The sequence below is a fragment of the Rhinolophus ferrumequinum genome, chromosome 4, assembly GCF_004115265.2.
Source record: "Rhinolophus ferrumequinum isolate MPI-CBG mRhiFer1 chromosome 4, mRhiFer1_v1.p, whole genome shotgun sequence".
Classification (NCBI taxonomy): Eukaryota; Metazoa; Chordata; class Mammalia; order Chiroptera; family Rhinolophidae; genus Rhinolophus; species Rhinolophus ferrumequinum.
Window position 1 is genome coordinate 96,057,509 of NC_046287.1, and position 17,403 is coordinate 96,074,911.

General features: G+C 38.3%; 1 protein-coding gene across 6 annotated transcripts in view; it reads left to right on the plus strand.

The window, feature by feature from the left end:
* Window positions 1-17,403, plus strand: part of STARD13 (StAR related lipid transfer domain containing 13) — a 499,960-nt gene that overhangs the window by 452,762 nt on the left and 29,795 nt on the right. For all 6 annotated transcript variants that reach the window (XM_033104423.1, XM_033104425.1, XM_033104424.1 and 3 more), the window contains one exon: window positions 10,832-10,895. In XM_033104423.1, coding sequence (XP_032960314.1) covers window positions 10,832-10,895 — 64 coding nt within the window. The remainder of the gene's footprint in view (window positions 1-10,831; window positions 10,896-17,403) is intronic.

Below are 17,403 nucleotides of genomic sequence, written 5' to 3' on the forward strand. Positions count from 1 at the left end.
GCATCAATAACATTTAGTAAGAACCACCCAGACTTTGAGAACCTTGTCCTAACACTGCAACTCCAACTATGCCTTTCGGAGCCTGGTTCTGCCTCTTGGCCCATGTGGGAAATACTGGCGTTTCCAGGATTCTAGATCTCCCTGGATGATTGGGTTAATTACATGTCCCTTCTGTGTACAAGTATATCATCTCTATGCTGAGCATTCCCTAGAGGGTCTGGATGTCACAGGAACCCCTAAAATTCCACACATCCAAACAGGACCTCATTACATTCCCCATAACCTGGCTCCCTCCCAACTTCCCTAGTTCACTCTTTTCTTTGTTTAATGGCACATTCACGAAAGCTGGAAAGCTGGGAGTCATCTCTATTTCTCCCCCTCTGCAGCTTCCACACCAGTTAATGACCAAGTCTCCATCTGCTCTCACTCCCTTTCTATGCCTCTTTGCCATCTCTCACCCAAACTATTGTAAACATCTCCTAACTGGTCAGCCTCCATCCTGCCACCAGTTAGGTTTCCCATATGCAATGGAATTACATTGCTCTCCTGTCTAATATCTTCAATAGCTCCTAACATCTTCATTTGGTCCTTCATGACCTAGCCCCTGTCTATCTTACCAGACATTCCCAGTCACATATTTGCAATTCCTAGATTAAAACATATATTTAATGCCTGTTTGCTTTGCCTATAACTTTTCTAGCCTACGCAGCAAATTTCTCTTCGTCCTTCATAGCCTTGCTCAAAAATTATCTCCTCTGGGAGGTTTTGTCCTTATGCGCTCAGGAAGTGAGTTACCTCCTCTCTTATTCATGGTATTTACATGGTGTTTACAAGGCAGGACCACCTTGTTCCCTTCTGCATCCCCAGCACGTAGCCTTGCTCCTGGTCCATAAGGCACTGGTTGAATGAATAAATCTCGGTTTCTTCCCTCCTTATTGACTTTGCCATTAGAACCTCAAGTTTCACTCTTAAAGTGAGAATTCTGTTTCCCCTTTACTAATGTATTAGCCGTTCTTAAGGATTCTGAAGACAACAGTAGAAATGAACAGGTTCTGGCAGCAGTATCATTGTGGACATTTCTTCTGATAGGATCAAACTACTTTGCGTATGTTAACACATACGTCCAGTTTGCTCAAAGCACAGAGCACAATCTTCATCCCGTGTCATGAATTGTCTCTTGCATGGAAAGAAAGAAGAGAAGGAAACTACCACTTACTGAACAGACTGCATGAGGTCCATGACATGTGCTCTCGTCTTCTAGTCCCCCTAATATTCTTCTTGGGTAGGTGGGAGCAGGGAAATCACTGTCAGGAAGAAGCCCTAGCTCTCTGCTAACTAATGTGTGGTTCCCTTGAGCAAGTTCTCCTCTAGGAGCCCACTCTCCTCATCTGAAAAGAAAACGATCAGACCAAATGGTCTCTGGTGTCTGCCAAGCTCTTATGTTTCCTTAGCAAACATTGACTGAGTGGATTTGCTCTGAGCTGGGCATTAAGGATGCAAATGAGATGCAGCGCTCAGCCTGTCATACTCAGCAGGGAGAATAATTCTGTTATTCTGACTATACAAGGTCTATTGTGACTACTTAAAGTCAACCACTGATTGGACAAAATGCAGACAAATATAGTCAAAGTATGTTCTGTTAAAAAAGAAGAACTTGCTGAGACTGTCATGTATAAAATTTCTTGCTAAGCCTTATGTGGATTAGAAGAATAAATTATGGTTCTTGTCTCAAAAGAGGCTCTGATCCATTGGAACACACTGTTCATGGAACAAATAAAATAAATTTTATAATCAAAATTGTGATTCAAACAAGAACAGTTTTCCAGGCAACCATTGTTAGACCAACTCAGATTATCTTTAGGGCTTTACATTACTTATCATTAAGTTACAGGTAAACAAATACCAGTGCTAACTATTTGTCCTAAATGCAGATTGGCTTCACACACTACAGAATTTTACAGTGGTTTTGATAAAATGCTCTGAATACCTCCGTTATGTGACATGTTCTTTTACCTGAGGCAGCCGGTCCTTAAAGAGACATTCACATCTCTCTGGGATCTGTGTTTCATCCACTTTGTATTCTTACAGAGTCTGCCATTGTTTATATTACATCAGTAATATAATTACCAATTATGTTACATTGTGTATAAATCACAGGCTGAGGCTACACCATGCTATTCATACCATCATAAGGAGTTTTTCTTCTGTCTTTTTTTTTCAGCTTTACTGAGGTATAAATGACAAATAAAATGGTAAGATATTTAAAGTGTACAACATGATGATTTCACATATGTATACATTGTGAAGGGAAGAATTGAATGGTTTGTGTGTATGATACTTGAAGTTGTACCTAGAATTTCTAAGATGTCTTCAATGATGATAAATTTATCGATGATGATAAAAGATAGGATTGAGAATGAACAAGCAAATAGATTGAGAGAAAAAGAAGTGCAGGTCACTTTACATCAGTAATTTCAAAGTCCAGGAAACAAAGTGATTTTTAAATGAATAAAACAAAGACACTGTCTTAGACTTTATTTTTAGAACCATTTTCAGATTTACAGCACATTTGAGCTTAAAATACAGAGAGTTCCCATATATGCCCTGTACCTACACATACTCAGCGACCCCACCATCATCGTCCTGTACCAGAGTGGTGCATGACAGTGGTGAACCTGCACTGACACGCCATTAGTATTCAAAATCCATAGTTTGCATTAGGGTCCACTCTTGGTCTTGTGCATTATATGGGTTTTGACAAACGTATAAGATGTATCTACCATTATAGTATCATACAGAGTGGTTGCACTGCCCTAAAAATCCTCTGTGCTCTCACTGTTCACTCCTCCCGCCTCCCCCCTACCCCGAGGCAACCACTGATCTTTTCAATGTCTCCATAGTGTTGCCTCTTCCAGAAGGTCATATAGTGGGGATCATTTGGTATGTAGCTTTCTCACAGTGGCTTCTTTCACTCAGTAATATACACTTAAGTTTCCTCTATGTCTTTTTATGGCTTGATGCCTCCCTTTATTTTTAGCACTGGGTAATACTCCATTACTGGATGTACCAACGTTTGTTTCTTCACTCACCTACTGAAGGCCATTATGGTTACTTCCAAGTTTTCACAACTATGAACAAAGCTGCTATAAACATTCCTGGGCAAGTTTCTGTGTGCACATAGGTTTTCACCTCATCTGAGTAAATGTCAGGTAGTGTGATTGCTCAATCCTATGGTAAGAGTATGTTTGGCAGCAAGAAACTGCCAAACCCTCTTCCAAAGTGGCCGTACCATTTTTCCTTCCCACCAGCAGTGAGTGAATGTTCCTATTACTCCATATCCTCACCAGTATGTGGTGTTGTCAATATTTTAAAATTTTGTCATTTTAATAGGTGGTATTTCCTGTTTATTTTAATTTGCAGTTCTCTAATGACGTGGTGTTGAGCATCTTTTCATATGCTTATTTGCCATGTGTGTACCTTCTTTGGTGAGAGGTCTGTTCAGATCTTTTGTCTATTTTTAAATTGGATTGTTTGTTTTCTTATTGTTGAGTTTTAAGTGTTCTTTGTATAGGTAGCGGTTTGTTATCAGTTATGTTTTTTGCAAATATTTTCTCCAAGTTTGTGGGTTGTCTCTCCATGCACTTGACAATGTCTTTCACAGAGACGTTTTGAATTTTAATAAAGTCCAGTTTATCAATTATTTATTTTACAGAGCACGCCTTTGGTACTGTATCTAAAAAGTCATCACCAAACCTAAGGTTATCTACATTTTCTTCTATGTTATCTTCTGGGAGTTATATAACTTTGTGTTTACCATTAGGTCTGTGATCCATATTGAGTTAATTTTTGTGAAGGGTGTAAGGTCTGTATGTCTAAATGGATTATTATTATTATTATTTTTTTTTGGCATGGAAATGTTCAGTTGTTTCAACACCATTTGTTGAAAGCCTATCTGTTTTTTCATTGTTTTATCTTTGTTCCTTTGTTATAGATCAGTTGAGTATATTTGTATGGGTCTATTTCTAGGCTCTCTGTTTTATTCCATTGACCTATTTGTTCTTTCACCAATAGCACAATGTCTGGATTACTGTAGCTTTAGACTAAGTCTTGATGTTGGATAGTGTCAATTCTCCAACTTTACTCATCTGCTTCAATATTCCATTGACTAGTCTGGGTCTTTTGCCTCTCCATATAAACTTTAGAATCAGTTTGTTGTCTTGTAGTTTTTTGTTTAAAACTGGACATTTTAAACACTATAACGTGGGAACTCTCAAAATCAGATTCCCTCACCCCAAGGTTTCTTGTTGTTGCTGTTTGTTTAGTGACTTTTCTCAACTAGTTCTTTAAAGTCTGAATCATTTGTTGTCTCTACTTGGTTAGTTTAGTGGTCAGCAAATGATTGGACAGAGATTTCCTTAAATGTCTTGAACCACTATATATCCCAGCCTCTGTCAAGGAGCTCTGTGTACATTGGACTACGGTTTCAATGCTCCAGCAGGACGTTGATGGCTCTGCCTTAGCCTTTACTTTGCACTTGTGCCGATCACCAAGGTCAGACAGAGGTGAGACATTGGGTACTTCTCAGGTCTTTCCTGAGTATGCACACAGTTCTTCAGATGTGCTTGGCTTTCTAGATTTCTAAGAATATGACAAACTTTTCTAAGTCCCCTATGGACATCTCATTCTCTCTGCTTTTCCTTTTGTTGTTGTTGTTGTTCACATCTTGTTTGGCCCAACTGTAATCATCATTTCAGGCAGCTGTGATGTTAAATAATTGCCACTGATTGATTTTGACAAACACCGTGGAAAAAAAGCTGTTCTTGGTAATGAGCTCTGAATCAGGTTAAATAAAGACAAGCCCTGTGAATAGGGGCATTCAGGAAATTGCCAGACAGCTCAGATAATGACAGTTCTTTAATAATGGAGCTTTTGGGGATATCAAACTCATTCTGCCTCTCCAGTGGCTGCTAGGCTGTTGGTTTGCACAGCCACTCTGATTGTGATACTGCTGTTTTTCAAAGCTCCTATAGAGCTGGGAGAAGGAACAGTGGAATAGGGTAAGTTCAAATATCAAGAAGTTCACTATTCTTACATAGACTCAATCATTTCCTAACAGTACTTGAATTGCTACAAGCCTATATTAATTTCTAGAGCTCTTTAAAAGTTTATTTTGATCATTTCTGCCAGTGTTCTTGTTGCTTTTATGGAGGAGCCGTGTTTTGGAGATCTTTCTTTCATTATTCCCACTGATGTCACTCAGTTGCATTATTGTTTATTCAGCTTTAGTGAAGTGTAATTTACATACAAATAAAATCGCCAACTTAAAGTATATATAATTTGATGAGTTTTATCATATGTATAGTTATGTAAATATCCACCGTCATAATTTAGAAAATTTCCATTACTTCAAAAAGTTCTCTGTTGCTGGCATTCGCAAGCACTATACTGTTTTCTGTCATTACAATTCTACCTTTTCTAAAATTTTGTATAAATGCAATCATAGGGTATATGTATGCTCTTTGTGTCTGGCTTCTTTCATTTTGCATAATGCCCCTGAGAATCATCCGTGTTGTTTCATGCAACATGAAACGACATATTGTAGTGCTGTATTACTGAGCATTTCATTGTATGGACATACCACAATTATTACATTCTTTTGCCAGGTGAGGGTTACTTGGGGTATTTTCCCTTTTTGTCTATTTTATAAATAACACTGCTATGGACATTGAAGTACAAGTCCTTGTATGGATGTGTGATTTATTTTATCTTGGATAAATAACTAAGAGTAGCATTACTGGCTCAGGTGCTAAGAATATGTTTAATTTTATAAGAAAATGCCAAACTATACCCCTTTGGAAGTTCCAATAGTTCTGCATCCTTGCTAAAACTTAGTATTGTCAGTGTTTTTAATTTAGGGATTCTAGTATGTAGTGGTATCTTGTTATTTTAATTTGCATTTCTCCCATGACTAATGATGTGGAGCATTTTTATATGGTTATTTTCCATCTGTATATCTTCTTTCAGAACTGTCTATTCAAATATTTGCCCATTTTCAAAATCAAATTATTTGATTTATTATAGAATTTGAGTTCTTGATGTGTTCTGCAAACAAGTACTTTATGAGATATATGTTTTGCTAATATTTTCTCCAAGTAGAGGAGTAATTCTTAAATTAAGGAGCAGACAAATATCTGACTTCAGGGGAGATAGAATCTAGGTAGTTAACTCTAATTAGTCTTTAGTTTAAAAAAAATAATAAACCTCTTCTGTGGGTTAGGAAGCATAAAGCATATCTAAGCTTGCGGTATATACAGGAAGTATATACCTTTGATGTCTTTTGTATATTTAATAGATCAAAAACTTTTGCATAGCATAAAATGGTTTGTCTGTGCTTCCAAACCATAATGGAAGAACAAGTGTGTTAGATAAATAAATTTTACACATAACAGGCAGTTCTTCCCTAAACAAACTTGTTGCAAATTGAGCAACATTGACTTATTTAAACTCTTATATTTCAGAGCCTCCAAATGAGAATATATATATATAATTTACTCCTCACGTGATGCTTCGCTCTTAGGTAGCGATGTTAACACATGTGGAACTGGCCAGAAAGATAGGCTGTCGGTTCTAGGATCAAAGGGCAAGAATGTGCTGAAGACGGATTCAGACTAAATGGTCTGCTTCTAATCCAGAGTTGCTTATTATACTTGACACTAATGAATATGTAGTCGGTGGGTAAATTGCAGATGGCTGAAAATGAGAGATGGAAGTCATCAAATATTTTTAAGTAAATCATAAAAAGTTCCAAAAATGAGTAAAACTGGTTTTAATGTGAAGCATTTGATGTGGTAGTGAAACCAATTAAGAGGCTGTTGCCTGACTCTAGGTTAAAGATAAGAACGGACTGAATTAGTACCAAAGAAGAGGCAAGATTTCAAAAATATCATGGAGGTGTTATTGACAGGACTTGGTGATCAAAACAAATGTAGACCTGAAGAAGAAGAGTTTTAAGATGACTCTGTTTTTCAGTTTGGGTGGCCTGCGTGGTTATACCTTTAATCCAGACAAGACATTAGGAAAAACAGGTTTTGAAGAGAATAGTGAGTTTAGTCTTGATAGTTGAGTTTGAAGGGCCAACAAGACCCCACAAATGGGTGAGGTTAATGAATAATTAGAAATATAACTCTGGGGCTCGGGTGAGGTGTCTTGGGCTGGAGACAGAGGGTTGGGCATCCTCAGAGTCTAGTTTATTTTAAGATGAGATAAGATATTTCAGTATACCCATGCAGAGTAACAAAGAAAGGACTGCAGTCTGAATTCTAAAAAAACAACAGTGGTTAAGGAACAAATACTGCTTGGTGACAGGAAGGAGATGGTGTTTAGAGAGATGAGAGAATTCATAATCTTGAATGCCAAAGATGAGAAGAGTTTCAAGGAACGTGAGTGGTAATTAGTGTCTGTTGCTACAAATATGTCTTTGCTGAAAAAAAAAGAAGAAGGAGAAAGAAGAGGAGGAGGAGGAGGAGGAGGAGGAGGAGGAGGAGGAGGAGGAGAAACAGCAGCCGCCATGGAATTTGGTGACTAAAAAATCATTGGTCAAAACTGGAAACAACCCAAATGTCCATCAGCAAGACCATAGGTATACCAATCATATATCTTCATACCATGGAATACGACTCAATAATTTAAACCGATGATCACTGCTATACTCAACAACATGGATCAATCTCAAAAATATTGTGTTGAATGGGAAAAAAAAAAAAAAGCCAGACACACAAAAAATACGTATTATATGATCCCATGATGACTAAGAAATGACAAAACCAAGCTATGGATAATAGAAATCGGAAAGAGGCTGGCCCTAGGGGTGTTGAGAGGGGATCAGGTAGGGGAAGAATTGGTGGTAAAGGAGCACAAGAGAGCTTTCTGATGTGGAGAAATGTTCTTTACCTTGTTTACAATTCCCAAAACTCATTGAGCTGAAAACTTAAGATCTATGCATAACCAAATATAAAAAAAAAACAAAACAGAAAAACTAATTGGTCAAAGATAGGAGGTTAGACATCTGAATTTGCTCGCTTCTCAAGCCCCACTAATTTACAGAGAGACATTCCTTTACTAAAACAAATGTCCATACAGAGAGTTCACAACTACAAAATTTTCAAAGCAGAAAAACAGAAATATGAAGTAGAGGACTTAGCGAGTCTGAGAAAAAAAACTCAAGTGGCCAGTGGAGGAAGTCATAATATAAATCAGTTTGCACTGCAGAATCCTAAAAAACTCAAAATGGGAAATGAGGTTAAAGGTGAGCTAAAAAGAAGAAGGTTGTTAGAAATTCTATCTTAAAGTAGCTAAAACCCTTGATTTACTCCCCCAGTCTATATTTAGGTGACCACTTCCCACCATCAGCCCAAGACTAGATATTTGCTCCCTGGAGAGGCTAAAACGCAAGTTCCCTAGACTAGGGGACATCAGACCTAGTTGAAGGTGGGAGACACTTTATAAAATGGGGGCTTCCGAGACAACCTACCTACATTCTAAATATTGAGACTACCAGGCCTCTTCTATAACTCAGCTCCAAAATATTGGAAAACATGCTTAAGAAGAATCTGAGAAATCTGATCAGGCCGTGATTTAAAAAAAAAAAAAATAAGGCGGCAATCTCCAACTAGAACAGGTCAGAAGGCTCTAAGAGAGACGTCTCCAAGGAAATTAAATTAATAGACCATCTGATATGTTTTAACATGCTTAGAGATTTAGATAATTGGGAAAGTGTTTGAGTTTGAATTTAGGGCTAAGTACATAGAAAACTCTATGGAAACAAATAAACAAGATGTTTATTAACTCCCGGGATAATGAAAAGTTGAGAAGGACAGAAAAAGCAATGACAATATGATATACATGTGAATAGCATTTACATGAATATAATAAACACTGGATATCATTTTATCAAAAAGTTATGAAATTGTAATCTAACCATAGTAATGAGAGGTAAAGGATATAAATGTGTGTGTGGGGGGGACGTGAGGGATGGGACAAGGTACTAAAAAAAATAAATCTTCATCTTTCGTAGAACAAAGTGAATAGATAATGACTGAAAAATCATTAATATTAAAAAATAGATAATAAACTGAAAAATCAAGAAGTAACATAAACATGTTCCTTTCTTTTGGTAAACACCAGAAGAAAAGAGTTGAAAGAGTTGCTTCCAAAGAGTGGTACATGGAAAAGGGCATGAGGGCTAATGTTTGACTTTTTAAACCATATACATTCAATAGCTATGATTTTTTAAAAGCAACCGAGCAAAACAAAATAACACAGGTATTTGCAAAGAGATCATGAAATTAGATTACAGTGGTTGAATTGAGTGAAAATTGGGACTGTTGTCAGCAAACTGAGTCATATAAGGAAGGGGATGTCAGGGCAGTTGGTATAGTGGCCTGATGGAAAGATAAGATTGAAGGAAAATAGGTAGTGTGCTTAATCATGTTTAGTTAGGTAGCTAACCTATTGGTTAGTCAATGTGTTCAAGACCGAGATGAGCTTAAACAGAAGGAAAGCAGTGAGGCGAGTTTGCTGGGGTGAGAGGGAATCAATGAGGTATCAAGGTCTCAGATGAGGTGGTGGACATTGAAATAAAAAACTAGGTTAAAGGATTAGCTTTGAAAAAGGATAGGAACATCTTTTCAATGATAAATGAAAGGATTATTAAATGAATGTATGTCTAACATTCCTTCATAAAATATAGCTTACATTAAGCTATATTTTATCATTGGCAGTCGTAGCTAAGTCATCTGTTGAGGAACGGGCATCCTTTTCATGATCTGAGATTGGGAGCCAACTAGTGAAAAAATATGAAAGGAATGCTGGGTAGCAATTTTGCAAACCCAGCTGAGGATGGAAATCAAAGTGTGTGTGTTAGTCAGCATGGGCTGCCACCACAAAACACGACAGACTGGGTGTCTTAAACAATAGACATTTATTTTCTCACAGTTTTCAAGGGTGGAAAGTCCAAGGTCAGCGTGCCAGCAGGGCTTGGTTCTTGGTAAGGACTCTCTTCCTGGCTTGCAGATAGCCCCCTTCTCACTGTGTCCTCACATGATTGATTGATTGAGAGAGAGAGAGAGAGAGAGAGAGAGAGAGAGAGAGAGAGAGAGAGAGAGACAGAGAGAGACAGAGACAGAGACAGAGACAGAGACAGAGAGAGAGCGCGTGCGCGGTCTGGTGTCTCTTCTAAGGATGCCAATTCTATTGGATTAGGGTTCCACCCTATGACCTTATTTAACCTTAATTACTTCTTACTCCAAATACAGTCACATTAGGAGTTAAGGCTTCAACCAATGTGCTTTGGGGGGTTAGAATTCAGTCCATCACATGTATAATTCAGCACTGTAATGTGAGTTATTCCACTTATCTCCAACAGCCTGAGAGCAAGAGAGAAGACAGATGGTTGAGTTGATTCAAATTTGGAAACTAGCATGATAGAAGATCAAGGTGGCAAAGTAATTGAGGGACTGGTGAAAATATGGCTGAAACGACTGACCGTGGGTTCCAAGAACAGTGGAAAGAGAAGCGTGGAAAGGGCCAAGTTTAGATTAGGGAAGTGGGAGAGAACAGTAGGCTTCATGGCAGAGTCCTCTCAGGTCTGGAGGCTGGAAAACACACAGGAACCCTTCTATAGTGAAGCTTCTTTGAGTGCAGTACTTTTTTGGGACATAACTGGTTGTTTTGGCACTTTCACCTTCACTGGCAATGAATGAGAATTAGCTAACTGGAAAGAACATTTAGGTTCATTAGTGGTAGCAATCATCACATTTTTCTTTCTTTTTAGACGACTAAATACGTTGAACAAGTGTGCCTCAATGAGACTTGATGTGAACTTCCAAAGGAAAAAGGTAGGTGTCTGCACGTAAGACCATGGCTATGCCAACAGAAGAAGCTTGCATTCATAGACTGAAAACAACATGAACCTAAGTAAAAGTCTGAAAAGCTCGACCAACCATCTGTTTGTCCTCCAAATATCCCATCTTATCATAACCATCGTAACGTTAAATAAGTTCATTGTAAACCCAGGCTAAGGTCTATTTCTTTCACCATCTCATTTCGCTTTACTTTTTTATCAGAGGGTTTGCATAAAAATGTAAAATGTTGTCATTCCTTATGGTAATCTTTCAGAAGTTTGTGGATGTGTAAATATCCACTCTATACTCTATTAGAGTCAAATATTCCACAGTGATTAGGAGATTACGAGAATGCAGAAAAGAGTGTCTGGGTCCATTCTTGCCAACAGCATTTTATTTCAGGTACATTTCCAGATGCATTGCTTCTCAGACAAGTTCACTTCATAAGGCTGAGGGGTTCAGGGAAGAGTGTAACAAAAAGATACCAAGCCTGCCTCATCTTGCATGCTTCTCCCCCTTTCTTATTGTTCTAGTCACAAGGAGTTTTGTTCAGTTTTACGAGTCACTGTGCTCCTTCTGCCTTCTAGGACTTCTGCATGAATAAGGTTGGAGATGTTAGTCCAAAAAAAAAAAAAAGCTGTATTTTATTGGGCACGTACTGTTTTCCAGGAGCTATGTTATGTCCTTACCGTACATGATCTCATTTAATCCATTGAGGTGGGGCCTCTGTTTCCTAGATAAAGAAAGTAAAACTTGAGGGAGTTAAATCATTTATCCATGATCATTGTTTTTAATGAGTAGCAGAGCAGGGCTTCAACATCAGGCATCTCTAAGTCCACGACTGAGGCTGCTCGCCATCATGCTGAAAGACCTCTCTTTCTCACTGAACTGATCCTTTTAGGAAATTCAGAGTTAAGCTCATTAACTACTTTTTTTCATTTCACTTCTCCAATATGTAACAAGTCAAGCCTCAGTGTACTTCGAAGAAACAGAGAAAACATCTTTGAGTCAAAAGAAAGTGTTCTTTATCCTGGTCTTCACAGAGAAATCATTAAACCCAGTAGATTTTAAGTTACTCTTTAGTAACCTAATCTTTAAAAATAACTTGAACCGGAATTTCTGCTCTAAAATAGCACCCCCCCCAAAAAGCAAATGAATTTTGGTTGACCTCACTTGAAAAACAATTTGGGGTTTGAGCTAGAAACCAAAGATTTAAGCTAAGGAGTTAAAATGGTGAAAAACAATATCCAGAGAAATATTAAAACACGAGCAATTTGTCCAGGCCAAAGACAAATTAAAAATGTGGGAATAAACATCCCAACAGCTGTCTGACTGAATAGAGCCCTTGAGAAGCATACATACTATTTGAAGCATGAGGGTCAGATCTTGTTTTGATTATAACACATGGTTCTTATTAAACTGAACACAGCCACGCCTGTGTGTCAAAAGTATGGCTGGTCTGTACAGCTGCCTATACAGACCTTTAGCTTCAGTGTATTGCAAAAGAGAATGCCCAAAACTAATGACATGATTTGTTTTCAACCAAGTGCAGTGATTATATTCTTGCCCTATCACCACCTTTTTGAAACCCGTATGTAAGATAGGCTTGAATAACATTTGTTAGACTATTTATGTGTTGCCTTCACAAAAGTTCTTCTGTAAATTGGTCACTTCAGCATTCTGACGTTCTTAATTTATTCCTTATGCCGGATAGAGCCACACACCCTTACAGCCCCAACCGAGCTGTAGACCTTGCCAGTGCATGGTCTTGCATAAAATGTTGCTGTTCACATTGTAAATGCAGGGGTCGCAGCCTGAATTTTCAAATAAATAATTCCAACGTGTGGTCTCCACCCACTTGTGACTTTCAGTAATGACCAGCATCATCTGGGGCTGTGGTCTCAGCAGCTGTGCAGGAGACCCTGTGTGGTGGCATGTGTTCCTGTCATTGGCCCCTGACACAAGTCGTAGTCGTAGGCCACTCCTTCATTTTATTGCAAAAAAAAAAAAAAATATGTATATATATATATATATATATATATATATATATATGTTTGGTGCAAAAGTAATTACGATTTTTGCAATTATTTTTAACCTTTTAAACTGCAATTACTTTTGCACCAACCTAATATATATGTATACATGTATATACAAAAAAAAATAAATACAGGCTAGGAATAGGCCAAATGATCAAAAATAGAAAGTGAAACTTTAGAACCAAGCCCCATGTGGAGCTTCCACGCACTTTGAAATTAGTTTATTTGGAAGAAAACTAAGACAGCAGCATTTCCTCTAGCTATGTCCCTATTTTAAACAGTCCCCAAAATAAAAATATGATCTTCCTCTCTAATCTGCAGATGCCCAGGCATGCTTAATTCTGCAGAACGGCACCCCCAAATAGCCTGTCTAGGGCCACAGTCATTATTCGCCCCTTGGGTCTACTGGGCCCATGAAAGGTCTGTGTGTGCTTGCTCCGTGGTTTGTGTGGGGAGCAAATACTCACACAGTGGCTTATTGTGTGCGAGGCACTATTCCTCATCATAAACCCCATGTTGCAGATGCAGAAATTAAAGGGCGGAGAAGATAGTAACTCGCCCAAAGCCACTTAGAATTAGCAGAGGCTGGATTTGAAACCATCCTTGCCTTTCAAAGATATTGAGAAACTTGGAAGCCTGAGTGAGCTTCTGGCCCTGGAAAGTTTCCTCAGCAGTACATACAGTTGTGTATTTTTATTGTTGTTTTTAGAAGAGGGATGTTTCTTGCCATCTGTACTAAAGTCCACCATTTATTTCATGTCTTCATGGAAATTTATCTCTGGATCTCTCAAGTCATGGATCTCATTGCTTTGCTTTGCATTTGCTTCTCATTTGAATCTGAAGAGTTTGGTGGGTTGACCCAAGAAAGGAAAAAAAAAAAGTCTACAAACAGATGAGGATGGTGAAGCCTCACTCATACTTAGGTAGGCGTGCACTTTTCTTGTACATCAAATGCCACAAGGAAACATGAAATCACACCTGCCCTTCCACAAAACAGTACCACAAGATTTTCTCTTGGCAGAAGAAAAAAGTGGTCTTTTAAAGACTCAAGATGATCTTCCCTGTCTCTGGGAGCCTTAGGGGAAGAAAAGTATTCTCAATCTTGACCATAAACCTCACGGAAAGACCTAAAAACCCAGCCCTTAAGAAGCATTTCCTGAGAGCCTGAGGAAACGAGCTGTCCCGCTGCCTCTGGCTTCAGGCTTCTCACCCTACAACATTGCAGATGACCCGTTTGTGCTTTTCAACGGGCCGACTCAGCCAGCCAGCTCCAGTTAACTTTAGTGGAAGGTAACTTCTAAATTTCTGTGTAACTATGGATTAGCTGCTTCTTGCAGCTGTGGACTTACATACGTGGGCTCCTGTTTCCAGTGTAGAGATATGGCCAAATTCTGTGTAAACAAAGACAGCAAGTTTCCTTTTGCAGTGTTTGGTTGATGTTTGTCTCTGAGGAATATATAATTTCAGCTAAGAATGTTCTCATTTTTTTTAGGAAAAAACAAATATTTTCTTCATCTAAATGAAAAACAAGGCACAAAAAACAATAAAGTGTTTCTTCTCTATTATCACCCACAAAATCTCCCCTTGCTTTATGACAACATTGAAATCCCCTAATTATGGTTAGTGTTTATGTGATGTGACTTTTATTCAAAGTTAGGGTCAGAGACTGAAGACTCCAGTGGACTGTCTGTTAAATGAGGAAAGAGGAGGACACATATGCACACAGGACGCCTACCTAAGATTTCCCACAAGAGAAAGACCAGTTTCTAAAGAAGATTCTGGTTAAAAATTATAATTTTCATGAAGCTCTCTGACATCGTAACAAAGGTGGACAGCAACACAGAGTCCATGACTAATTGCCACCTTGCAACATATCCTGGCCTGGGTGCCATCACCATTTCCATGGAGCTACAGTTGTCCAGGGGCCTGGTCTCCAGCCCCACCCCTCACTGTTTTTCAGATCCCTGCATCTCCCACCAAATGAAACACTTCCTGGCAGCTCCCAACAGCAGAGTCAAATGAGAAAAATTACATGTTATTCCACCATTTACGTGACTGGAGAGTGTTACAGTCTTGAATTGAAGGTAACTGCATGTGAATATCCTAGAACCACAGGATGTTTGACTTGGAAAGGACCCTCCACCCTCTTTTCCTACCCCACATCCATGACAGGATTTACTTCTAAGTGCATCCCTCACGGTTCACTTAGCCTTTGCTCATAAGCATCTAGACATGATGAGTTCACTACATTGCAAGGCAATTTGTTTTATTCTAATTACTCAAAGTCTAATAAGCTAAAAACTGAATCAGTGTACACGTGCCCATCTGATTCCAGCTCTTTTCTCAGATTATGAATGGATTTCCCCTTTCGTACAGCAACTGGTCAGCTCTGTCCTCTAGACTTGGAAGAGGGAGGGTCAGCTAACTATCACTCCTGTTTTTGTAAAGGAGGTTGTATTGGAATGAAATCACACCCATTCTTTTGGCTACAACAGCAGAGCTGAGTAGTTGTGACAGAGACTGCATGGCCTATAAACCTAAAATATTTACTATCTGACCCTTTCCAGAGAGTTCTGTTACCTCTGCTCAGTCTAGAACAAAGTTTCTCAAACTTTCTGTGGTGAAATTGAGAAACTCAAACTGACTGTTGGTTTTGTTTTGTTTTTAATTTCCGGTGTTCCACTGCCCAAGGTACTTTTGTAAAATTCAGTACAGATGAATTATTACAACTATGAAATGAAAAGAGTTATAGAAAATAGAAACCTAAATGTTTTATTATTAGACTCAACAGACACAAAAATTGCATTCCAATAAATATAATCAAAACAAATACATCGGGAAATTGAAAAGGATTACAAAATTCACGTTTTTATTGAAAGTATACACTTAGGCAATTAATATGAAGAATCACGATTGCACTCATAACTTTTTTGTTGTTCAGCTGTAGTAACTGAACAAAAAGTTTACTTTGAAATAGCGATTCCCCGTATTAAGTGCCTATAGTCAGACTTCGATCAAACACTACGACTCTGAGTATTCATGACAGTGCGTTTCTTATTTTTTATCTAATTTAGGTTGGACTAACAACACTACTCACAGGAAGAAATGTATATATCTGAAATGTTTCTTTGCTTTAGTGCTAATCATCATAAAGAAAAGTCTCACAGAGTATATTGACTGGAATCAAAGAAGAGATTTGGAAGTCATTTTTAAAAGCTTAGGGTATCCCTTTTCACCGTTTTTTCACAATGAAATAAGTAGTGCTGTATTTTCAAAATTCATCTTTAATCCTTCATCACTAGCCAATTCCTATAATTATCTTTCTGTGAAACAATGGCTCCTGTATATTACACACTTTGAGTTATGGTAGGTAAACCAATCTTGAAATGTACGCATTGTAATGCCGAACAAGACCCAAATTGTTCCAAGTCTCAAAAAGGGTGCCTTACTGAAGATGACTAGTGAACAATCTTGTGTCATCTTTACTGGACTCTACCCTGTCCAGTAAAACACGTCTGCTGATCATGAACTTGGGTAGCACAGCCTTTCCAAATAGTGCTTAATGCTTACTTGTCTGTGTTTGCCTCATTGGAGACAGGTAAGTTTGGGGACTGGCTGCCCCTTGACCACATTTCAAGTAGCACTGCTCTGAAGTTTCTGGTTTCTAAGCCAAACTATTAGTTTTTTCAATCATCCTTCATGGGAGGTTGTGGTTCTTAGAACCTCAGCCATGCTGATTACTGTTCTCTAAAAATACACCCTTTCCCATGTGCCCCTTAAAATGTGGCACTTGGAACAAAGCCCATTGTTCCTGTATGTGACCAGGGCACATAACAATGGGGTTCCAGCTTTTTTAGTCTTGAGACCTATGCATCTGGTCGTGCATCCTGATGTCGGTGACCTACTTTGGTGGCCATATTACATGGTCGACTCACGTTAAACTTAAATGTGCTACAACTCTCGAAGTTATGAATAGTAACTGCTGGTATACCAAGTCTGCTCCATTCTGCACATCCTCTAGTTGAGTTTTAAAGTTAGGGACTTTATGTTGTACTTCATGAAATCTTATTAGGAGGTCATCCTTCAATCCCATTAAGATCTTTATCCATCTCCATACTGCCTGTCTCTAACAACGATAATTAGTTTTTTCTTGCATTTTAAGGTTTGTGTGACATTTTCCCATAAAAATCTTGTTTTGTTCTGTTGACAAACCATGCTACATGTGTATTATCAGTTCCATTTCACAGCTGAGAACAACTGAGTCTCAAAAAGGGTGCCTTACTCAAGATGACTAGTGAACGATCTTGTGTCATCTTTACGTTTTAAAAACATGAATTCTCCCAGCTCATTGAAGTTATTCTTAAAATGCATAATTTTGAGGCATCTTCCAGAGATCTCTCCTTAGTTGCTTTCAGTCTTTGATCAGACTTTTTGGTGGCACTAGTGACTCAGTCAGTTACTAACAA